General features: G+C 41.1%; 1 protein-coding gene across 1 annotated transcript; it reads left to right on the top strand.

The window, feature by feature from the left end:
* The first annotated feature begins 4875 nt into the window (after positions 1-4875).
* Positions 4876-23747, top strand: slc45a2 (solute carrier family 45 member 2). Its single transcript, XM_061698852.1, has 7 exons — positions 4876-5467; positions 8152-8328; positions 13604-13965; positions 14856-14999; positions 16112-16235; positions 17211-17416; positions 23477-23747. The coding sequence occupies exons 1-7, from the start codon at positions 4999-5001 to the stop codon at positions 23696-23698; spliced, it is 1704 nt and encodes a 567-aa protein (XP_061554836.1). The 5' UTR covers positions 4876-4998; the 3' UTR covers positions 23699-23747.
* The last annotated feature ends 1643 nt before the right edge of the window (positions 23748-25390 follow it).

Below are 25390 nucleotides of genomic sequence, written 5' to 3'. Positions count from 1 at the left end.
AATACGACAATAAAGTTGATAAAATAAAACATTTGATTAATTGATTGTGCTTATGTGGAATTGATTGATTAGTGTGTGTTTTGAAGCGTGTTTTAGCTAGTTTGGTGTCTAAAGAAGTCCACATTTAGTAGGAAGAGGAAACAGACACTTGTTGTGCTATTTTCTTAAATAAATAAAAATAGTATTTAAACATTTTTTTTATTGTATTGTTAAATTGATCTTGTCAAATCCTCACTCACATCTGCTTTCTTTTTAAATTACTTTTGAAAAGGGAGAGTGATTTTAACGCAATTTAATAAATGATTCAACCAATGATTCCCAGTGAGGTGAGCTGGTTTATAAAGCTCAACCGTGAAAAATATCAATCAATAAATGCCACCGGAAGCTCAATTGCCTGAACTACTCGGTGCCCATTGTAAATGCAGGCATTGATCGCCATGGTATTGCAATATATGCAAAGTGAAGCGTTGTTAATATATTTAATACATCCACGCTTACAAGCAGTGTGATACCAACATACTCTGCGTTGGATCAATTGCTAATATGTAATATAGTTAGGAATGTAAGAGACAAGGCGAAAAGGGCATCTGTTATTGGCATGCCACTCACTTAAAATTGTGATCGACCAACAGACTGCCTTAAATCAGACACAATATTGCACAATATTAATATTATTAATCTCGTAGGTCAAGAGACCACTGTACTTCCACTGAATATGTCACCTTACATTGGTGATTCACTTTCCACTAGTGTGACAGTTGAAACCATTTGATTCAGTGCAATACGTTACACAGATGTTAAAATAAAATAAAAACTGTTGATATGAAAACCTAAAAACCTTTCGGGAGGAGACGGGAATTTTCGTGAAGAACAGACAATGCGAGTCCTTCGATGGTTTGTGTATGTTTGACTTTTTCTTGGCCACGCTCATTCCAAAATAGGAGCACCCTCAACAAAGGGGTGTTAAGAATAAAAGAAGAATATCCGTACATGGGAAGTTACGCAAAATACGCAGACTATTTAATGCGAGCACACTTTACTCCTCATGAAGATGATGATGATGATGACCTCTTGTTGATCAGAACCTTTATGTTGCCATAGCGACAAAATCAGGCACCCACTTTTTCCCTCTCCAATGAAATCTTTTTGATGAAGATTTATATGAATTATGCCATCTAAAGCCCAACTTCTCAGAGAGCCATACTGCATTTCTGAAGAAGAAAAAAATAATGAAACGCTTCATTGTTATATTATGAGGGTCTTTGTGTTTATAAATTACAGTTTCTCTGAAGTGGATCAATTCGACCATTTTCAGGAGTACTCCAAAGACATACATGAAGAGATTTTGTCCAACTCTTACCAAATTTGAACCATGTATTGTCCAGTATTTCCCAACCGTTATGGAGCCGAGGTACATATTTTATATTGGGAAGAACCTCACAGCACACAAGCAAACACATCGACAGCAAACTGCTAACCATGTTCTACCACCGTTTAATTTAATCAGTTGCATCCTATATAGCCTAGTGTCTTGGTTCAGCACCCATCCCTTAAAAACATAAGAACTCCCTTAGTCAAATTTTGAGGTGGGTCAAAGCAAAAAAAATAAAATAAAATAATCGTCCAAATGACAGCTTGTATCTCAAGACAACATTGTACTACTAGTCGTAACAGACAAAAAGACAAAACAAGTCTGCCATTTCTGTTTGAAGCAGCCATTTTAGGGTCAATTCCAGGTCTCCTTCAAAGACCAACTTCGTCCAATTGTTACTGAATTTGTCTTTGTGTGCTATACAAATGGGTGGCACTACATTGAGATGATTGATGACTTGGTCTCAGAGCTGTACAGTACGTTGTGCTTTTGACAGATCCTCCGGGGATAGAGACCATATTCAACACCCTTGCTCTGTAACAATGCGAACATCAAGTTGTCATCCAGGCTTTGTTGTCCGGGTGGGTTTTGTCGAGTGGGTGGTATGGTAGGGGGAGGTGAGCACATATGTCAGGATACAGCTGTCACACTGAGCTGACAGCTTGCTGGAAAATGTAATGTTTCTGTTTGTGTGAGCAATGTGTTTCTTTTTAATTGTTTTACACTTATGTATATCAATTAGGAATGGTAAAGTAATTTGATGACTCACCATAAAACATGAAAAGAACAGAAGGTCTTCCATTTTGAATTGAAGCGCTGATTTCCAGGTGTCATTTATCCATCCATCCTTTTCTACACCACTTATCCTCACTACGATCGTGGGCGTGCTGTAGCCTATCCCCGCTAACTGCGGGCAGGAGGCGGGGTACACCCTGAACTGGTTGCTTGTCAATTGCAGGGCACATTTAAACAAACAACCATTCGCACTCACATTCACACCTACGGACAATTTAGAGTCTTAAATTAACCTACCATGTATGTTTTTGGGATGTGGGAGGAAACAGAAGTACCCGGAGAAGACCCACGCAGGCATGGGGAGAACATGCAAACTCCACACAGGCGAGGCCGGATTTGAACCCCGGTCCTCAGAACTAAGAGGTCGATGTGCTAACCAGTCGCCCACCATGCCACCTAGTTGTCATTCAAACACAGATAATACGTACAGTGGTCACTTGACATACGATTGCCCCAATGTATAAATTTTACGAGTTGCCCCTGGGTAGATATCACGCTGCCTCGTTGCACTTTTTTTGCAGCTCCAATCAGCGGAGAAGGTCGTAATGTTAAACTAACGTTTCTTTGCAGTAATATTTCCCCAGACGGCAAACTCCTCAAAAGATTTCCTATACCACGTTGAAAGCATGTGGCAAGCTGTGAAATCACTGGCCTTAAATGTAGCGTTTTGATTTGAGGACGGAGAAGTGAGAGGCCCCCCATGCATTAGTAGTCACCACCAAAGCTTCGGAAAAAAGTGGTCAAAATGTTCTCTCTGATTGTTGTTTGTTCTTAAAAACACTTATAACACACTTTACAATGTTATTTTTCTGTCATCTAAAATAAATATAGACAAAAAATGACAGCCCAGAAATCTTCAAAAAGGAGGCTTCTCCCACTTAAGGGTTTCTGTCAAAGTAAACATAAAACAAAGAGAATTTCATGTTACGCCGCCTGCCCGGATTTATCCTATTCACACACACAAAAAAAAGAAAATAGGGCCCATTGTGTGAGCCACAAGCACGTATTTGAGGGACAGGTGACGGTCGAGCGGGGCACGTTTTCAGCGCATTCAGCGGACATGCCCACAGCATCCGAGAGCTGGGAGAAGGGTTCTCTTTTTCACAATCCACTGCACTGTGAACGGTTTCATGTACAGTATGTGCTTGAGCACATACAACAGGTAAATTCTCTGTGTCCTTGCATGCTGTTTTTTTTTCTGTTTCCTTTCTTTTATCCACACTTGCTGCTGAAACGATGCAGATTTCCCCATTCCGGTTATCATTAAGGTTATCTCATCTGATTTAACTGCTCAGCTCCACAAGTTTAGACCTTGATTTTGAAGAACCCCTGGCTCGCTCTCTCATGCGGAGTTTTTTTTGTGTGCCCGTTTTGGAGTCATGGCTACAACATGAAATTTGGCACACTATCGTGAGTAGGACCACGGAAAAAGCTTCAAGAAGCTATGTCTGAAAACAGAGAATAAGTCTGCCATTTTGCTTTGAAGCAGCCATTTGAGGTTAGTTTATGCCATTTATGGACTTATCCTAGAGATTTTGTCCGACGTTTGCATATTCTTCATTGCGTGTGAGCGGAAAATGCTGTTGTTCAATGTCTCGCCGTAAAACACGGAAAAAAGCCCCACTTCGGCTTTAAGTGTCCATTTTAGGGTCATTTGGCCATTTCCAGGGGTCCTGCAAAGACCAACTTGTTTTGTCAGATTGCTATTAAATGATCCCCCTATACTACACATGAGTGACGCTAAATTTGAAAGATGTTAATTTTATCATCGCATGTAGGGTGAGCAACCCTGCATGCCCGTTTATTACTATTTTTATATTTGTCATTTCAGTGATTAGTTTTGCACCTAATCATACTTTCTGTACTAAACCAATCAAGAGTGAATGACTGTGAAGCAGCAAATTAGCAAGTACGTAGTAATGATTGGGGGGAAGCTTGACGCAAGAGAATGCTGCTTGCGAGTCTGACTCCTGTCCGTATCACCTGAAGGGACTACAAATAAAAATCAGTCGCATGAGGATTTGCAAACGCACGCTGCATAAACGTTAATACATGCAGTATTTATGTAAGTTGTCTTTTATTGTCTCCTTCAGCCCCGAAGCATCGGAAACGGCTCAATGTACAACTGTGTAACAGTGACTAGTCCAATCCCAACTAGTTATGTGGCCTCATAAGTTTGGGAAAAGCTCTTTTAAATTTCAACATTTCAACATGACATCCTGCCGCTTTCTGCATTACCTCGATTGAGGTGTGCTGTGCTTGCAGCTGATGTTGGGGACTTAGCCACAGGTATAACGATGGTCTTGACTGTTCGGTCACGTTTGTTTTATTACCCACAAAATGGCTTTTTGGGGAAGAGGGGGGCACCAGCTCTGTCGAGACTTTGAAAGATGATAAGTGGCTTCAAAAGTTTGGGAAGGGCTGTTTTAAAAATGTAGAATTCCTAGATTTCTTTTCATACGGTATTGTGACATTGTGACTTCCTGGAATCAGATCAGTGTTTGATATAATTTTATGAATACCACCTCACATACTCGCATCCATGTGAGGCCGCAAACGTTCCCATGAGCAGCCCCAGGTCTTAGCTTTACCCACTGAGGGGAAGAGACGTTTGGTAATCTCATAAATATGACTAACTTCTTTCCTCCTCTCCCTTTCCCTCCCTTACCGGAGCCCAACTCGGCTCTTCCCAGACCAGCCGACGAGGACTCACATGAGGGCTAAAGCTGTGGGGGTCTTGCACTCGGCTATGCAGTAGTAGAGAGGATTTAGCATCTATGCAAGGAGCGGCTCGTTAGACATTTTAGTTCACCGATATTTCCCCTCCAAACATGACCCTTTTATCTGAGGACCAGTCCACCAGGCCCCAGCCTTGCCGGGTCCTGGAGCCCTCCAAACATGCGGGTTCTTTGTACCAGGACGCAAAGGATTTGACCGGCTCCAAAGACTACTACATGGACAGCGCAGAGGGCACTGTCTTCGGGGCGGTGGAGCCCCCCAAGCGCTCACTGGGCCGCCTGATCCTCCACGGTCTGGTCATGTTCGGAAGGGAATTCTGCTACGCGGTGGAGGCGGCGTTCGTCACGCCCGTGCTGCTCAGCGTGGGCCTGCCCCGCAGCATGTACAGCTTGGTTTGGCTGATTAGCCCCATCCTGGGCTTGCTGCTGCAGCCCGTCATCGGCTCGGCCAGCGACCACTGCCGCTCGCCGTGGGGGCGGCGGAGGCCCTACATCCTGACACTGGGCCTCCTCATGGTGGTGGGCCTCACCCTGTTCCTCAACGGAGATCTGGTCATCTCAGGTTAGGAAATCAGGAGACCAAATGAAAGTTGCTCAAGGCGTGTGTTGTTTGCCTGTTTGCACTGTTGCAGTTCCGATGTCGGCTGATGCTTTAATTAACCTGATCTTCCTGTGCTCTCAAAGGCTCCGTCCTGCTTCTTCCTATAGTCGTTTATAAACATTGACAGAAATGTAGTCTTCAATTAGGCTAACATACAACTTTTTGAATAACATCAAGGCAATTTAAAGTCTCAATGAATTTAACACAAAGGTCTTCACATCTTCACAAACAGCCAGTTTAGTCTTCAATGAACCTTCCATCCATTTTCTGAGCCGCTTCTATCCTCACAAGGGGCGCGGGCGTGCTGGAGCGCATCCCAGCTATCATCGGGCAGGAGGCGGGATACACCCCGAACTGGTCGCCAGCCAAATGCAGGGCACATACAAAGAAACAACCATTCACACTCACATTCACACCTACGGGCAATTTAGAGTTCTCAGTTAACCTACCATCCATGTTTTTGGGATGTGGGAGGAAACCGGAGCGCCCGGAAAAAAACCCACGCAGGCACGGGGTAACATGCAAACTCCACACAGGCGGGGCCGGGGATTGAACCCCGGTCATCAGAACTGTGAGGCAGACGCTTTAACCAGTTGGTCACCGTGCCGTCTTTCAATAAGCCTAATTTGTCTTATTAAAAAAAAAATAATAATAAAATAAAAACTTCAGACATTTTAAAGTCTTCAACAAAGGTATGATCCGCTCATTCTCACTAGGGTTGTGGCGGTGCTGGCGCCTATCCTAGCAGACACTGGGCGCGAGGCGGGGCACACCCTGAACTGGTCGCCAGCCACTCGCAGGGCACATTTAAACAAACAACCATTCGCACTCACATTCGAACTTACGGGCAATTTAGAGTTCTCAGTTGCAGGTCTCTCCTATATGCACATTATATTATTACAATGACGTCTTTGAGGGAATCTATAGAAGGGAATCTATAGAAGGCTCTCTGGTATTATTTAGATTTTTAGTCATCCGAGCAAGAGCTAACAGCTAACCTCCCGTGCTAATCCGCAAAGCACCTTAGCTAAAAAGCCCGAGACCTCATGCTCGTAGTAAAACATCACACATCACGTCGTCCTGTGAAAACATGGAGGAAAAATAAGTGTACGATCACGACCACTTGGTCCGCCAATAGATGTCAGCGGCATGAAAAGGCAATGTTGGCTTTTACAAGCATTCAACACCAGGCTTTCGCACAGCGACTGTCCCGCCACTTTTACAGCTCTGATACTACCTCTGAAGATGGAAATTTGCCTTCATCCCCCCAAGTTTGGTGCCGGCGCCATTCACACAGTACGGTGATTTTACAGGCGGTATAAAATGGACTTTACACACATGCGTCATCCTGCCTATTTTATGGCTCTGACAGTACCTCTAAAGATGGAAAATAGCCAGTTAAACCCCCGCTCCCCTCCATACACACACACACACATTTCTGTGCCGGTGCCATTCACACACAAAGAAAAACATCAGGAAACTGCTGGAATTCACAGCCAGTGCAAAAGGGGCTTACAGTATTATTATTTTTATTTTTTTTTGTAGGTAGTCCAGTTAATATTGTCATCCGCATGCAAATGAATCCCTTCATTGACAATTCAGTGTCAAGGCAGTGAACACATCGCGTCCTTACAGAAGTGTTTCCAACCTCTATTGCGCCAAGGCACATATTTGTCATGAATGGATGGAGACGGGACCCAAGAGCAGGCAGAGGCTGAGAGGTTGTGATGAACAGTTTATTGAAAAAGGGAAATGTAGATTGTCCTTGAGGTCCGCTGGCGGGTTGTGGAGGCAGGGAATGCGTGGCAGGGGGGAAGAGGGCAGGCGGAATGGCTTGGCGGTAGGAATTCACTTGGAACACGGAGGGAAACTGAGGACAAGGAGAGACACGGAGGTCAGAAAGGAGATGAGGAATTGTGTAGCTTACGTGGAGACTGGCGAGCTGTTGTACCACTGGAGAAACTGCAATACTCTGGCAAGGATTTCCAGGATCAGGCAGGCTTAAATGCAGGTGGTAACGAGGGTTGAGTGGTGATAGGTGCGCGGCCGAGGATGATGCTGGAAAGAGAGAGGGGAGGGGAGAGAGAGAGAGAGAGCGAGAGGGCGCAAAGCGTCATCCAGGGTTCAAAAGTAGAACTGCAGGGCAGCTCATGACAATATTTTTACATTTGAAGAATGTCACACTGCACCACCAAACAAAAGTCTCACAAACAATATATCCAGTGGTACCTTGACTCACGAGCAGTGTTCAGAAGATGACATTGGAAATGGAGTTGGTTACAAGTACAAGTTACCCTGTCGAAAATGTAATAGTAGTGTAACTATTTCTCAAACTTACTAAATTACATTTGATTACATTTTGATTATGTTTCTTGATTTTGAATGAATGCATCAACAGGACCATTGGATGTTTCCTCTCATAAAAGTGGATTAAAACCATAGGTCATTATTTTGCTGCTGTAGGCCACAACTCGCATGCAGACTTTCAGACACAGACTAACTGGCCAACTACACTCCAGTTCCTGATCACACTCACTAGGCCACACCCCTTAAAGGCACGCATTCGACACAGAAATACAGTACGTACAGTAATTACACCAGTAAAGACACGTAACAAACCAAATTGTGATGATTTTTTTTTGCAGCTCTGATCGCCGACAGGTCGGCGCGGCGGACGTTGTCCATCGTGGTGGTGATGCTCGGCGTGGTGCTGTTTGACTTTTCTGCCGACTTCATCGACGGGCCCATCAAGGCCTACCTGTTTGATGTGTGCGCCTACCAGGACAAGGAGCGAGGCCTCCACTGCCATGCTCTGCTCACTGGTAAGGCATGCTCATTTAATGTTCATTTTATAATTTGATTTGATTTGAATAAATGTTTTCTTTCTGGTTCTCGCTAAACCTTTTCATGGGCTTAACAACCTTGTGAGTTGGAAAATAAGAAATCAAAACACAACAAAAAATAAACAAATTTAATTTTACTTTTTTTACATTTTTACAAAACCTTTTAATAATTATGTAAAGATTCTTACGAGATCCATCCATCCATTTTCTGAGCCGCTTCTCCTCACTAGGGTCGCGGGCGTGCTGGAGCCTATCCCAGCAATCATCGGGCAGGAGGCGGGGTACACCCTGAACTGGTTGCCAGCCAATCGCAGGGCACATACAAACAAACAACCATTCGCACTTACAGTGACACCTACGGGCAATTTAGCATTGTCAATTAACCTACCATGCCTGTTTTTGGGATGTGGGAGGAAACCGGAGTGCCGGGAAACCCACGCAGGCACAGGGAGAACATGCAAACTCCACACAGGCGGGGCCGGGGATTGAACCCCGATCATCAGAACTGTGAGGCAAACGCTCTAACCAGTCGCCCACCGTGCATTCTTACGAGATGTAAAATTTTTAAAAATTAAAAACAATAATTATTTTTATTTATATAAAATGGCTGGAGTTAATCAGGCCCGGGTGTGATCAGTAATACTGCAATAATTTGCTCTTTTATATCAAACAAAAGTTCTCTAATGAAAGATTTCACTTGATTCCTCTTCTTCAAGAGATATTCCACGTTTAGTACTTAAAATTCATGAGTGCCAATAATGGTGACTAGGACTGTATATATACAAATGCGTGTTGTGTTGTTCCATGTGGGAGTGGAATCGTTTGGAGGGAGGCAATCGTTTTTCCGCGGAATGGATCTGGGAGTATGCAGGTGGGCGGAACAAGGCACACAAATGAGTGCGTATGTGTGCTTGGCCATATGTGTGTGTGTGTGCGTCTCCTGACTGTCTCATCTCCTGATGATGCCATGATGATTTTATCAAAGGAGAGCTGATGTCCATCCATCCATCCAGAACTGATGTACAAACTATAATGTATCATCGAACACACAAATGAAAGGAATACTCTTGTTGTTGTAGTTGGCGGCTGTTATGAACATGACTTGGCCTGGAGCCGAACCATCGAACGGTTCTGTTCAGTTTGGTTCAGTTGGGCACCGGTTCAGCTCGCTAAATCCTGATCAACAGAAATAAAAAAGAAAATACATTTTTAAAGAGATCAACTGATGCTATCATGAAAACTTAATGGAGTGTACACGCCATGTGTCTAGCTGCATTTTAGTCATACGTCCATCCATCCCATACATGAGTAAAAAAAAAAAGTTCAACCCTGCCAACTCATGATTTGATATGGTGATACTAAAATAAAGACTACTGTCACAGCATAATAAGTAAGAGTAAAATGAGGTAAAACTGCTCACTCTTTGAGGACGAGAGTGAATGGGAACTGTGTTTCTCGAGTCAGGCTTTCGGCTTCATGCTAATTACGTTCACATAACTACTTGGTAAAATTATTTACATCCATCCAACTAACGACTCCTGAACTTAGCTACTAGCTACCTACCTACAAGTTTATTTCTTCACATTCTCTTTTATTTTGTTTCAACAAATAACAGAAAAAATGGTGGTGGTTTTGGAGGGGTTGGAATGAATTAATGGCATTCCAATTCATTTTGATGCGGAAAATTGATTTGAATGAATTCAGTTAATATCTTGGTCATGCAATGATTTAACTTGCAAGTCTTGATACTTCTGTATTTACTGTGTGAAGCCCACATTTTCCAAGCATTAAATGACTAAAGATACACACATTTAAGTCAAGATCTTTATCAAGCGTGAGCAGCTTCCAATGTCAACATGCTACACTTGATAAAGCTTGTTTTCAACTCCTTTAAGGCATAACGCTTCACTTTTCAGGAAATGGAGAGAGTTGCCTCACGGCTGTTCATTGTAGCACATACTCCTTGGGAAAGACACTACTTGACTTTTCGAGATAGACCACAGCGCTTTCAAAAAGGCTAATGAAGCGTCATTCTGTTGCTACTTGAGCTCGATCGCAGAGGAGAACCGACTTGAAAACGTAAGCAATCGGATGTGCGCGGTGATATAGTGAATGAGATTCCACTAATCCCTACCTGCACCAAAAAACTAAATGTTTTTGTTACATTTTTTCTAATAAAGAAAAATAGCAGAGCAACTAGAAATAATCACGGAGTTAAAAAAATAAATAAATAACAGCCCCAGCATACTGTATACCGACATATATCACATACGGGCACATGTACGTGTAATGATAATGCAATTGCTCCTGTCACCAACCAGTCATGACAAGCGCCACTTTGCATTGTAGAAATTAAAAAAAAAAAAAAAAGCACGTGTACTCTATTTATTTCAATTTTATTTTATTATTTTAAAAAAGTTATCATAGTCCAACTTGTACTATTATGACAGCGAACTTGAAGTTCGACCATGGAAGAGAATCATATTTTAAAAAGCCAATTTAAAAAAATACCATTGTATTCTTGTAATATTATACTTTCTTTCCATGACAAAAGGCACCTTCATTCTCTTAAAGCCAGGACTGTATTATAAAAAAAATATACCTTTTTTTTCTCAAAAAATGTGGGACTATATTCCTGTAATAGTCTTTTGTCCTGTTCTGCCTTTTGTTGTACTTTCAACAATGGCTCTAAAATGTCTGCACACCCTTTTTCAAATGCCAGGTTTTTGTGAAAATGTTTTAAAACTAGACCAAGATAAATCATTTGTAAACTTTGTCCACCATTAATTTGGCATATTACCTGTGAAACTCATTTGGAATCAAAACAATATTTTCAAGAGGGGAAAGTAAAAATAAATGACTGAAATAATGTGGTTGCACAAGTGTGCACACCCTCTTAGAACTGGAGATGTGGCTGTGTTCAGAAATAACAAATCAAATTCATTCATTCATTCATCTATCTTCCATTCTGCTTATCCCTACTAGGGTCGCGGGCGTGCCGGAGCCTATCCCAGCAACCACCCTGAACTGGTCGCCAGCCAATCGCAGGGCACATATAAACAAACAACCATTCACGCACACATTCACACCTAAGGGCAATTTAGTCCTCAATCAACCTACCATGCATGTTTTTGGGATGTGGGCTGAAACCGGAGTGCCCGGGGAAAACCCACGCAGGCACGGGGAGAACATGCAAACTCCACACAGGCGGGGCTGGGATTTGAACCCCGGTCCTCAGAAATGTGAGGCAGATGTGCTAACCAGTCGTCCACCGTGCCGCCCAAATCAAATTCAAATGAATGTTATATTGACCATGACACTCTTATAAAAAATATTTTTAATATCAATGATGTTTTCCTGTCTAAGTAAAGGTTAAATGGAAACTTCAAATAAGTAGGTGTCAGCACACACCTGCCAACAAGCACCTCTGATTCACCCCAAATAAAGTTCAGATACAAAAGGCTTTTTCTTTTTGGTTACCAGCAGAGGCCTGAAGGTTTTATGCTAAGTATTGAGCAGTGTTGTGTTTACGCCAAACATACTCTTTGGAATTCTAGCCAAAAGGTTCAACCGTGGTTTCACTAACCATAACAACATAACAAAATGTCTCAAACACGCGTAGGAAAATGTTTTATGGTCTGATGAAACCAAGGTTTAAACTTTTTGGCAACAACAGGAAAAGCCCATGAGCACAGCTGAACTTTATTTGGGGTTAATCTGAGACACTTTAAATGGTGGCAGGTGTGAGTTGACTCCCATTTACAATGAGTTTTAATGTGATTGTAATCCGCAGGCACATCCCAGTTTTAAGAGGGTGTGCACCCTTGTGCAACCTCATTATTTCATGTTTATTTTTACTTCCCCTCCCAAAAATATATATTTTTAATTTGATTGAGATCCACATATTATGGGTCACGTTAATTGTCGAAAAGGTTTTGAAATTATTTATCGCGGTCTGTTTGTTTTTTGTTTTTGTTTTTTTTGTTTTACATATATCACGAAAACCTGGCATTTGAACAGGGGTGAGTAGACTTCTTATATCCTGTAGGTATGTACTTTATTACATAAAATAATTTATTGCAAATTATTTTGCCAACTCCAAAGCCAGGGCTCCAGGACTGTAGTTTTGAGAAACACTGCTAGTAATATTAGGTGGTAGGCTTTTGGTGAGGTGAGCGTCTGACCGAGGCCGGCGGTAATCCAGCGGTCATGTGCTGCAGTCATGCGTTTGGTCTGAGCGAGCCTTGGACGCCCCGCTGGCACATGACTCTTTTATTCCTCACTTGGAATGCGGGGGGGGCCAGCTGAGATGGGAGGCGGCAGGAGGAGGAATGGATCAGAATCAGAATCATCTTTATTTGCCAAGTATGTCCAAAAAACACACAAGGAATTTGTCTCCGGTAATTGGAGTCGCTCTAGTACGACAACAGACAGTCAATTGACAGAGAACACTTTTGAGACATAAAGACATTGAGAAAAACATTCACTGAGCAATAAAGGGTTGCTAGTTATCTGGTGATGCCAGTACATTTTATTTTATTTTATTTTTTTGGAACAATTGTGCAAAAAGATGAAGAGTCCTCTCGTGTGCTCACTGAGGATTCATTTTTAAAAGCCTTTTATACATACAGTATTAATGCACTGTAATTTTGCAGACGCATTATTAGTCAACACGCGCGGGTAAAAGTCTAAAGGACGCATTACTTCATTATATAATGCTTAATTACTGCAACTTTGATACTCATATCTTGTTTTTCACTATATTGTGTAACAGCCGCAGTTACCATGAAGTGCTCAAGTTTTATTGTTTGTTACTTCTAGTTGTTTATTTCTATAGTATTTGTGCAAGATGGGGTTTATCATGAAAAACTGTCAAAAGGAGACGTCCATTCAAATGTGCTGTGGACTGTTTTTTTTTTCTGACACTGAATTATTTGTATTCATTCGCTTGATTTCTATTGTGCATTGTTGGGAGATAGCGGTCACCTTTACCATCACCATTGCATTAACCTTGACGCACATTGCCTGTCCTTCATCGAACACGATTTGGATGTTTTTTGACTCTGCGGATTATTTGTAGCCCTTGAGTTTATTTCTATTATGTAAAATGGCAATTGTCCTGAATAACGGGCAAGACGAGCGATCGCATTAATCATGATACGTTTGTTGCATTTTACTCGTTATGTGCCTCGGTTGGTGCTGCCGTTTTGGTTACGAACTGTCGAACTATGACGCATCCTGTGGTCTCTTCCAGGTCTGGGTGGAGCGTTCGGCTACTTGGTAGGCGCGATGGACTGGGGTCACTCCATCCTGGGCCAGCTGCTGGGCTCCGAGTACCAGGTCATCTATTTCTTCTCGGCGCTCACCTGGAGCGTCTTCCTCACCGTGCACCTCTTCAGCATTCCCGAGCAGCCCCTGGACAAGGTGGCGGCCCGGGGACCTTCGGCCTTCAGCACCCTGAGGCAGCTGGGATCCCAGCGGAACGGCTACGGAACCCTTGGCAAAGAAGCCGAGAACCCTCCACTGCTGCCGGCCCCGGACAGCAGGCCGAGGTCCTTCTCTGCTCATGGGGAGGGCAACGCCATCACCTGCAGTTCCAAACCGCCCAATAAGGAGGTGCGGTGTTCCCAGGCTACGTCCTGTGTTTTTTTTAAGCATACTTCAGTGTATACTATACACAGCGTACAGTAATGCCCTGGCATGTGGGAAAGGAGAGCCACAGTCGCTGATGCACTTTTCAGATATTTATAGATGTCAAACGGTGGAAATACCTCCTTCTACTTGATTTGCTTTGACAGTCAGCAACAGTTTAAAAGCACGCTACTGGGACCTAGAAGACTTAAGTGGAACAGCAACGATCCAATGATATGAAAATTTGAAAAATACACCTCTGAAGGGGACCTATCTTCTGAGCCTCTAAGTGTGGTGTCACATTAATTCTCATTTCAGGGAGCATCAACGGTGTGCTTTGCTTTTTCTTTGGCTGTTTTTCTTGACATTAATTCAAAACCAGTGTTTCCTAACCTTTATTGAGTTATGGCAGGTACATATTTTGCAATAGAAAATTCTCACAGGACACCACGAAACAAATATGTCCCAAAAGGTATATGAAGAGTTCAAACACAAAAGCAGACAACTCCATTTTTTTTTTATTAATTTGTTGTTGTTTTTTTAAATAGCTGATTCCAAAGCTAATAATTTGTATCTAGGGTATTCTTAGTTGGTATAAATTAAGCAATTAAGAGGGTAGTTGGCAAAAATACAAAATTGAAAAAGCATTTCAAATACGTTTTTGATGTCATTTCATCGCAAAACCAGACTCCAAGAAAATATTTTTCTTCAAAAACGGATGTCCAAAATTGTCACATAACTATAAAATTACATTGAAATGGTAGGTATTATGCTTTGTAAATAAAACGTAATAACAGGTGTACTACAACAGCAATCACTTTATTCTAACCCTTGACCTCAGGTGTGTGCGTGCGTGTGTGCATGTGTGTGCCTAGGCCTGTGAGAGGATGACACTGAAGTCGCTGCTGAAAGCCATCATCAGCATGCCCGGCCACTACCGCTGCCTATGCATCAGTCACCTGCTGGGATGGACGGCGTTCCTCTGCAACATGCTCTTCTTCACCGACTTCATGGGACAGGTGAGGAATGTCTTTGGTGAAGCAGCATGTGGCTCGCTGCCCCAACTTTAATTGCCCCACGGTCTGGTTGAGGTCACGAGGCGGCTCAGTGTTTCGTTTATGTGACGAGGGCTTCTTCTTATTTTTAATTAAATGACTTCACCCACACCGAAACTTTAGAGCATGATTTGACAGAACGGCGGCATGTTTACGTCCAACTGTTCGTGGTACCACTAGTTTGCTAGGCTACATAACGTTTTTGTTGCCTGCTTGCGAGCCATATCGTATTAAAAGCATGTGAACATACCTCAAGCAAGGCTGAAACTAACATCCTCTCCTGTCCTGAGCACCGGTGACAACCAACACACGTTTTCCCCATTTTGTCCTTATAATACAAAGTCGCCGTGCTCCACTATTGTTGTCGTCGCCACGGTAACGAGTGTATCCGGTCGCATTTGAGTTGACAAGATAAAGCCCAATGATCGTAAAAAACGGGATGCGGTGGTATCGGAATACAAGATTTTATTGTAGTAGTCTGACATAGAGCAAATTTGTCTTGTAGTCTGATCCGGGCATTACGTGTTGTCTGTCTCAGACGTGTTGTCTGTTCCACACCGCTGACAGGTTTTTATTTATTTATTTTTATTTTTTAAAATAACTTCATTGGCCGTCAGATATTTACAGTACTACGTCAAAAGACACGCGACAAGGCAAAAAATGAACTAGCCATTGGATTAAAATTTTCTGTGCACGTGGCGACGCGGAGTTAATGTCTTTTGCGGTGCCGATCAATGACGTCATTGATCGGATCGGCGAATTATGACATTAAAGCCGATCAGCTTAAAATGCTAAATTTCGGCCGATACCGATCATCTGATAAAAATCGGTGTAAAGTCTAGCTATATCCTCCCTTGCCAATGAAAGGATGTGGTACTTCACAGTGTGATGCCTTTCCCCCCCACCTTGGCTCTTTACTACGCAGGTCCGTGTATAAAGGCTGGAGCTCCCCGCTGACTCAAAAATCTGTCTCTTTAATAGGAGACAAAACCGCAGCAGAAAGGCACCCGACATGTTACTATCAAAGGAGGGTTTGATTAAAAATAAAAAATAATCTACTTACTTCTTCTTTGCAGATCGTCTACAAAGGGAACCCGTATGCCGAGCACAACTCCACGGCCTATGTCACGTATGAGCGTGGCGTGGAAATTGGCTGCTGGGGCTTGTGCATCAATGCAGTGTCCTCAGCTTTTTTCTCCTGTAAGTGCACTTTGCATATGATTCAAGACACCTTATGCAGACGTAATTGGCACAGCCTTGAAAAGGGAGCGTGCTGTGCGGGGAGACTGCTGGATAAAGTGTTAAGCCTGAGTGTCCCACTCATCTGACTCAAGACGCTTGATGAGATGCTTCCACGCAAATGTAGAGAGACCAGCTCACACATCCATGAACAGCCTAATCAAGTCTAAAATAATAATATTTAAAAACAGAGAACGGAAGAGTTGTTTCTCTGGAGTGAGGCTGAGTAGCGCTACTTATTACTCTCATTTTATTACTCTCACCGCAGGATCCTCATTTAGCTGTGGTTGTTGAGTCACGATCAACTAGGAGTGCAGACTGAGAGCGTGACAGCAGTGTGCGCCACAAAAGCCTGAAAAAGAAGCACAACGTGAGAAACCATTACAACAGTGAGCTACACAAAAAGCCTGAAAAAAAGAAGCATACAGTGAGCCAACGCCCTGTCTAATAATTAGAAGCTCCTGCCCTCACTTCAACATAGTTACTTGCCACCAAGATACCAGAAGATTGTGCCAAAGCACTACTTCTCTATTAGATATTCATAGGGTTTGGCATCTAAAACCTGTGGCATCTAAAGGCATTTCAGGAAGAGCACAAAAGCAGCACATCAGCGAATGACAGAGGATCGGTTCCTACAAAATTCTGTAAATACGTGACTAGGCGTGGGAACACAGCGCCAACCCTCATGCAATCAGTGTGTAATTTGTTGTGTTTTGTCATGGATTTCCTTCAGTCAGCTACTTTAAGCTATTAAGATTCAATCTGGTATCCATTGGCGTATCAATTTTGCCGGTGACACATGCTTAATCCTTGGCAGAGATCAACACCCTCTCCAGTGTTCAATTTGGCGCTGGGCGTTTGCTTCTCTCTCGACGGAATTGATTTGTAACGTCAGCGACAAATTCTACGAATTATGTTTCCTTTTTTTTGGCACAGACCTGCAGCGCTTCCTGCTGCCCTACGTAGGCCTGAAGGGTTTATACTTCGTAGGCTACTTCATGTTCGGCCTTGCCACCAGCCTCATCAGCCTTTTCCCGAATGTCATCGCCACACTCGTCCTGTGTAGCGTCTTTGGCATCATGTCCAGCACGCTCTACACCATCCCCTTCAACCTCATTGCAGAGTACCAGCGCGAGGAGGAGGTATGTCCTGTTTGTACTTTGTATTTTGTACATTGTCGTGATTCATCATTTGTGACCCCGCTATACTGTATACTTTTTTTTTTACGCAATTACATTATTCAGTGAACCAGCAGAGGTTATGTTTCAGACCCACCCCGCGATCTCACTCTGTCGCTGCCAAGAAATGGAAGACTATTCTATAACATCACTTTGAGAAAATGAAAAGAAAACACTCATTCGCTTAAAGCTGTGACATTAAACAAAATATAATCCGCTTTTGTCAGTTTTAAGATTGTATATTTAAATACCAAAATGTTCAATCAAACCATATAATTGATATATATATATATATATATATATATATATATATATATAATTGATATATTATTGATATATATATATATATATATATATATATATATATATAATTGTGTATGTATATATGTTACTCATGGGAGTGCAGCCACAGGAGCTAGCAAACTAGCTAAAATACCCACCGCTAGCTCAGATACTAACGACTAACCTATCAAAGCCGCTCCAGACACTTTCCATGAGTCAGTTTGTTTCCACACCTGAGAAGCAACTACTCTTACACAGGGAAGACATCAGCATTAATCCGAGAGTTGGATTAACCTTTACGCTCCAGGAGACAATGAATAAATTATAGTTTCTATCTGAGTTGCTAATGAAAAACTTTAGCTCCAAGGTACTCTCCAGACCCCCTGAGCTAGAGAAACCATACCTTTCTTGTTCCCTAAAACTTGGACCGGGATTGGAAGCCCTGGCCTTTTGTGACTTTTTTTGTAATCATTTACAGGGGGGGGGGGGGGGGGGGGCTTCGCTGAAAGTAGTGTTTCATTTAAAAAGCTCTGAAAAGCACTTTACCAAGATGAAGTTCAGAGTCTTTTCCCCTCACGCCTGTAAGTTTCATGCTGAGATGAAACCATCACCGAAGAGACTTCAGACGACGCACCTGCATTCTACAGAGAAGTGAGCAATGGCCAGAAATTAGGGGGCAGTTTGGTGCTTCCAGTTGCCTGTTACACCCGCATTTTTCAATTTGTTTGGAGGACAGCGCCTGCTCTGGCAACTGTTTTCTACAATTAGCTGACTGACTGCTGACTGTCATCTTTCTGACATCTGTAATTAGTGCCATTGTATCCATGGAAACTGGTGGCACAAGCTCTGTGTTTTCCACGCATGCTCCATGAGTGATGTGCAGGCTTCTCGCATTCTTCTCAGTTATGTTGTCTTCCTCTAATCCTCAGAAGTCATTCAAGTCAGCTCAGGTCCTGGATGTATATAAGAACAAGATTATTTACCCACGGGGATCTAAATTCCCTTCAGACAAAGCTTTCTCTTCTTTTGCACATCCATCGCTTATATTCTTGGATAGATTTCTATCTTGTAGAAAATATTTTTTTTTATCAGAGGTTCACTCTTGTGAGTACCATAAGATCTCAGACCATGCTCCCATATCTGTTGAAAGTAGTTTTTCCTCGCCATATGCCGTTCTCCAGACAATGGATACTTAACTCCTTTTTGCTGGCCCAAGCTACCATTAAAGAATTCCTCAATATGGTGATCTTAATGTTTTTTTGACATAATTCACCAGAGGTCTCTCAACACACTCTAGGGGAAGCTTGAAAAGCACCTATGCGTGGGCAAATTAAATGATATTTCTCAACTTCCAAAAAGGATGATAAGGCAGAAGCACACTCCAGATAGGTATTATATTATGCAGGTCCTACCCCTGCTCTTTAAAAGAACATGTCCATTTCCAGTCCAAATTAGATTTATTATCCACAGGTAAACACATAAGCGCATGCAGTTACACTATAACGAAAATCCAATCTGCCGGAGAAGTTACCTCAGACCCTTCAGAAATGAATACAATATTTTGTTATTTTTCAACCTCTACTCCTCATAGTTGGCCTCATTCACAAACAGTACGTATGGACAAATTTGAGCTTAAATCCTGCGTGCGCAAATTTGATGCACAAATCAATGATTCATCAATATGTTCTTATTTGAATTTGTTCTAACTCTATGAACAAATTTAGAACCCCTCAGAGTATGCATACCCACAAATAATGAAGTATCAGCTTTTAATGGTCCCCTTCCATCAGAATCCATCTTTTTATCTAATATAATCTTTTTTTCTACTGTTTTATGCATTACATAGGTCAAAATGAGTCTTGTGACATGATATAAGGTTAACATCAATGCGGTTTGTTGATTGAATGCAATAGCCTTTGAATGCCAAAGCCACTTTCAAACGACAGTATTTGAAATCGCTGACGGTGTGACATATTTTTGGCAATAAATACATTTTTGGGGGTGTCCCGATCGGATCTTTGAGATCAGAAATCGGTCCGATTTCAGCAAAAAAAAAAAACAAGTATCGGAACGGATCGGATCGAACTTGATCTCAAATCTCCTCGGGCTGGATCTAAAATCTCTGGTTTTACCACTCTTATACAAGCAGTCCATTCTATGCTCCTCTCCAGCACTTATATCCAGCAGCGTTCGGACAGCATTTAGATCCCACGTGATCAGAACATCAGGATGCTAAGGTGCTAACATAGTAGGAAGGGGTAAGAGTAAATGTTGCTTGCTTAAAGTCATTTATTGACACTCCAGTTAAAGTTTACTGTAAAACTAAACACATAACAAAAGAATTATACCTATTGAATGTTCAAATACATGTGTGACTTTGTTTCATTCTTAATTTCTGTTCACAAAAATCCCTAGCTCACAGCTAACACACAATGAATAAAAACACCATTGACGAGCTAAGGAAAATTAGCATTGAACTTGCGTTGAACTGGCACTTACATGGCTCAAATAATGAATATTGGTACACAACCGCTGTATAACCACATACAAACGGGCAATATAAAAATTCTCTCATATATTCTTCAAACTCTGTGAAAAACGAGTTATTAACTATATTCGATCGTGACTACTTCTGTGTTACTGCAAGTACTGTATGAATCTCATTGCGGGAACCACACTGCCCGTCAGAGGTAAAGACGTGCACATCAGGAACAGCGCGCCAAACAAGGACTACAGACGGCTAAGTAGCTCGATTCCTCACTACACGATTTCTGTTTGACACGATATCGTCAATAAAACTAAACCCCAGTTGCAAGAGGTTCAAGTGTATTGCCGCACGTGGAGAAAGCAAATGCTGTTCCCACCATATACTGACAGTAAAAGAAATTTACTGAATTGAACTTTAATTGTTATTTTGCACTTTAAAACTATCATTTGTATATATTATTTATTGAGGTTATTTTTCATGGTTTTATCATTTATTTTTTATTTAATCCATTAAAATGTAGAATATGCTTATGTTTGTTAAGCAATGGTTATGTTGCAATTAAAAAAATGTTTTTATTGGTTTTATTGAAGTTATCTTTAAGGATTTTCTAATCTTTTTTTTAATTTTATTCAATTGTCGTATATTCTCATTTTTAACGTTACTTTATGTAACCCATTGGTTAAAAATGGGTCCGTTTTTCCTCATACCTACTGTTGCTGATAATTGTTCTCTGTTTGAGTACTATCACTTGGTTAAGCCTTTTCTAACATTATATACTACAAAGTAAGTAAAGCATGTATGATTATTGCTGATATCGGATCGGACCGATACTGGTATCGGCCAAAACTCAAGGCTGCAATATCGGATCGGAAGTGAAAAGGTTGGATCGGGACATCCCTAATTAATCTTCAAGTTCCTCCCCACTTCGTGGTTGGTACCCACCCACTCAACTCAACTGAACGGCAAAACTGCATTTCCGGGTATGACTTAGCTATACAAATAATCTATAAGTATATATACCTGTATGCTCTGTTAAAAAAAACAAAAACATTTCACTATCGTTCTATAAAGTAGCTGTTGGTGATATAATAGCATCACTTGCATTCATTGTCGCCAGCGATGATCATCGCGGCAGGTTCAATTCACATGAATGGGAGCGGCTGACGAGCTCAAAACATCCTCTTTTGCTTTTCACACACGTCCCCTTTCAGCACACGTTCCCTCTTAATTAAGACATTAGAAAAAAAGTACTAAAAGGCCACTAGTTTCCATCCACCCATGTTGCATTCTGATAAAAATGTTGCTATAGCAACGTTCATGCTTATCTCTTTGCTGTTGTTTATGGTCTCGCGGGGTTAGTTAATAAATGACAGCAATGCCGAAATAACAACGGCTTAAGAAGTCAAATATCCATGTTAATTGGGAAGGCTGGCAGCGAATGATTTCAATCAAAATACACTAATAGAACAAAAGAAAACAACACCTAAACAATATATTTCAAACTATAATGATCTTGATGAGCCTACTTTTATTGAAATTAGTTTCACTAAAAGGAAATTAACCTTTTATTTTTGTGGCTCAATAGAAAAAAAGTAAAGTGTAAAGTTAGTTACTTGAAAAATGTGCTATACCGTCAATATCCTTCAGATGCATGTTTCTACAGGGAACAAATGCACTTGCAAATGTGGTGAGTATATAGACAGTTCTCAGGACTGCTTCAAACTTCCCCATGAACACCGTCCTCACTGTCCCATTGAAATACGCACATGCATAACCTTTCAAAGACCAGCAGGTTCACATTTCTGCAGGAACCTGTGCAAATGTGGTGGCAACACAGACCGTTCTCCTTCGCGCTCAAAAACTGTTGCCACTGTCCCATAAAAAATACACACATTTATTGCATGTACAGTTTCAAGATTCCCACCATTACCGCTATTTTCCTTGATTCACCACAAACTGTAAAGTCCAAAATAAATGTTTTTGTAGACACAGAATAGCCTCGGTGTAAACAGACACACATTGTAGCAGCTGTTCAAAAGAAAGACATTTGTAAATACCCGAGTTTTTCGACATAGGAACCGCTGTTGGGCCAATGTTCTGTTTTGATTTGTGAGCAAAACTTTGAGATACGAGCACTGTATGGGGGCATTGAACTTAACTTAAGCAGCAGTTTGGTAGATGGTGGGTCAGATTTGACACAACGTTAGGTTTAAGTACAGTAGCAAAGTGTTTGCACTCATCTGACCAAAGTATTTGTACTTTGTCAAATCGCACCACTGCATCTGTTGTAGCTCGCTAAAAGCTAAAGATGCTAGCCACGCTAGTCAAGACGTAGTAGCCTTAGAGCTGCTACAACCAAGTGGTCTTTAAGTGATTGCTGTAATCACTTAACGCTCACCATCATTATTTTTGTCCATTAACTCTATGAATGTCTGTGCACGTCGCAGGTTAAAATTGCCGGACCCCACTCTCATTAATGAGTACTGTACAGTAATTCCTGCTATGCACGACAACTGCACTAGTAACGTGATCATACATATCTACTGAGGCTTTTGAGACATTTTTGAGGGGATTCAAAAATCAGCTTGAAAAGAGAAAAAAAAAAAAAACTCCCTCAAGGAACAATTGAGAACCAATAACAGGAATCAAATTTATTACACCACTTAGTGTCGTAATTACAGGGTGGCTTTAGAAAGACGCAGATGTGGGATTAAGGAGAAGGGTCCCCGTATATAATTGCACCATTTTGTTGAATCCGTGTCTTGCAGGACCGCCCAATACTCCATTTTGTTCAATCAGGTGAGCTGCGTGAAAAAGTGGTGGTGTCTGAGGGATGTTTTAGAAAAGTCAGAAAACAATACGCGCCCCCTGCGATTAAACATCGACAGCTTTTGTTCCCCAAGCCGAAATGATTGTTTTCCACAGTGCACTGAAGAAAACAACAACAAAGCTGTCATTCGTTCGTGTTTCGTTGAAAAATATTAGCGTGCTCATTTTATTTACTTTATATATATATATATATATATATATATTTACCAGTACTGTAAATTATTATATAATGATTGACAAGTCAACTGGCCAATAATAAAGCACTGATGAAAAGACATTTGTTTTTCTGAGCAGTGTAGTGTATAATGATTATCAATAAAACTACACGATCAGCGATCAAGCGGTCAAAGACACTGCAGAATTTTGCAAAAAAAATCCATCAGCCAATCAGTGATTCTCTGACACCCCCCACCCACACCCTACAGGAGGAAATGAATCGCCGTGGCGGCGGAGAGGCGGCGCGGGGCACGGGTGTGGACTGTGCAGCCCTCACCTGCATGGTGCAGCTGGCCCAGATCTTGGTGGGCGCTGGCCTGGGCGCCCTGGTCAACGCGGTGGACAGCGTGGTGGTAGTGGTCCTCTCTGCCTCCACCGTGTCCCTGCTGGGTTGCATCTTCATTGCACTCTTCATCAGATGCGTGGAATGAGTGACCGCCCCTCATCCAGCCCATCGCACTATTTGTAATATTTGAATAAAGACGCTATTGTATTGGTAATAAGGATTATTTATTATGTCGTTTTGATGGGTCTCTCGTCAATTAATCGGTCAGAAATCGGAAATAAGTCCAGTCACAATGGTATGCACCATTTGACAGTGACCAGCAGAGGCGCTGTAGATACATGTTCAACTCGTTTGTGGTGTGAAAACTAAAAAATACAATTCGGAAAAAGTACATTTACAACTTTTTTTCTCCCCAAAAAAATACATAATAGTATGACTACTCTCATAAAATGTTCTGGAATTTTTCATCTTTTTCTCACACAAATAATAGTATTAAATTATTTTCATAAAATTAGTACTATAACTTTATTGTCATAAAATGTTTATATTTTTCTCATCTTTTTTTTAAAATTCCAACTTAAACAAAATGAAAATTGAATTTATTTCCTCAATTTATATTTCTCAAATAACATCTCGTAAAATAAGGTTTATCTTTTCGCAACTTTATTCTTTTAAAAAATAGGTCTTTTTTTATTTGTTTTCCCTTTTTTCTAACTTAATTCTTGTAAAATTGGGATTTTTTCCCCATCATAATTGTTCAACTTTGTTCTACATGTTATTTTTTTCTTGTAAAATTAGGACTTTTTCCTCAAACTTTTATAACTTATTTCCTTTTTCCAACTTTATTCTTCAAAAAAAAAAAGGATTTTTTTTATTACGCAATTTATTATGACCAAATTTTTCATAAAATTAGGATTACTTATTTTTGGCTTTACATAGGACTGGGGTTTTTTTCAGGTTTTTTTAAAGGGTTTTTTTAAATTATAATTTTAATTTGTTTCTCCTTTTTAAAAATGATGTTAATGACACAATATTAAAAACTTTTTTTTCTTAGAACTTCCCCATAAGATTAGGACTTTGTTATCTGAGTGTTTTTTCTCTCTCTTTTGTTTCCTTGGTAGCATTACTCCTTTTTTTCTCATATGAAGTATTTTGTTTTTCAAAGAAAAAATTATAATAATGTGAAGAATAATATTTAAAAAAACCACAATTATAAACCTCTCAGTGTTCATAAAAATAAGTACATTATTATCGTTCTCAGGTTCCTCGTGTTATCTTATGCAGGTGTGCCTAATGTTGTGACCAATCCGCCGGATTGAAGCTCTTTGTGACTCCTCATTAAAAAATGCCAAGTATCTCATTACAGTGATTGACTGCGAGCCCTCGAGTCATCACCCGTGACTTTTATCCGCTCGCTAAACTGTTTGCTTCTTTGCCAAGTGTTGTCGCTAGCAACCCAAAATAAATTAAAAAGCAATGAAAAGAATAGAGAGCAGTCTAGTCTTCCTTTATTTTTTACAACGCACATCTCAAACACATTAAAGACTTGGAGGTGGAGATAGAAATTGGACAAAGTTGGCATTGGAATCCGACTTGAAAGTAATAATTTTACTTTCGTCTTCTTGTGCATTTACAATTCATGTATTCTTTAACATCTTCACACATCTGAAGCATGGTCTGGATAAATTATGAATGATGAGTGACTATAAAGATGCGATGAATCATATCTATAATGACAGTGAGCTCGGTCCCAGAATGTCACGTTCATTCTTTCCCAAACGGAAAATCAAACTAAACTTGGGACTTCAAAGTCACATGATCACGTGTGACTCGGGAA

This window comes from Phycodurus eques, chromosome 15 (assembly GCF_024500275.1).
Source record: "Phycodurus eques isolate BA_2022a chromosome 15, UOR_Pequ_1.1, whole genome shotgun sequence".
Taxonomy (NCBI): domain Eukaryota; kingdom Metazoa; phylum Chordata; class Actinopteri; order Syngnathiformes; family Syngnathidae; genus Phycodurus; species Phycodurus eques.
Note: the sequence above shows the minus strand (reverse complement) of the source record. Positions and strands in the feature narration are given on the sequence as shown.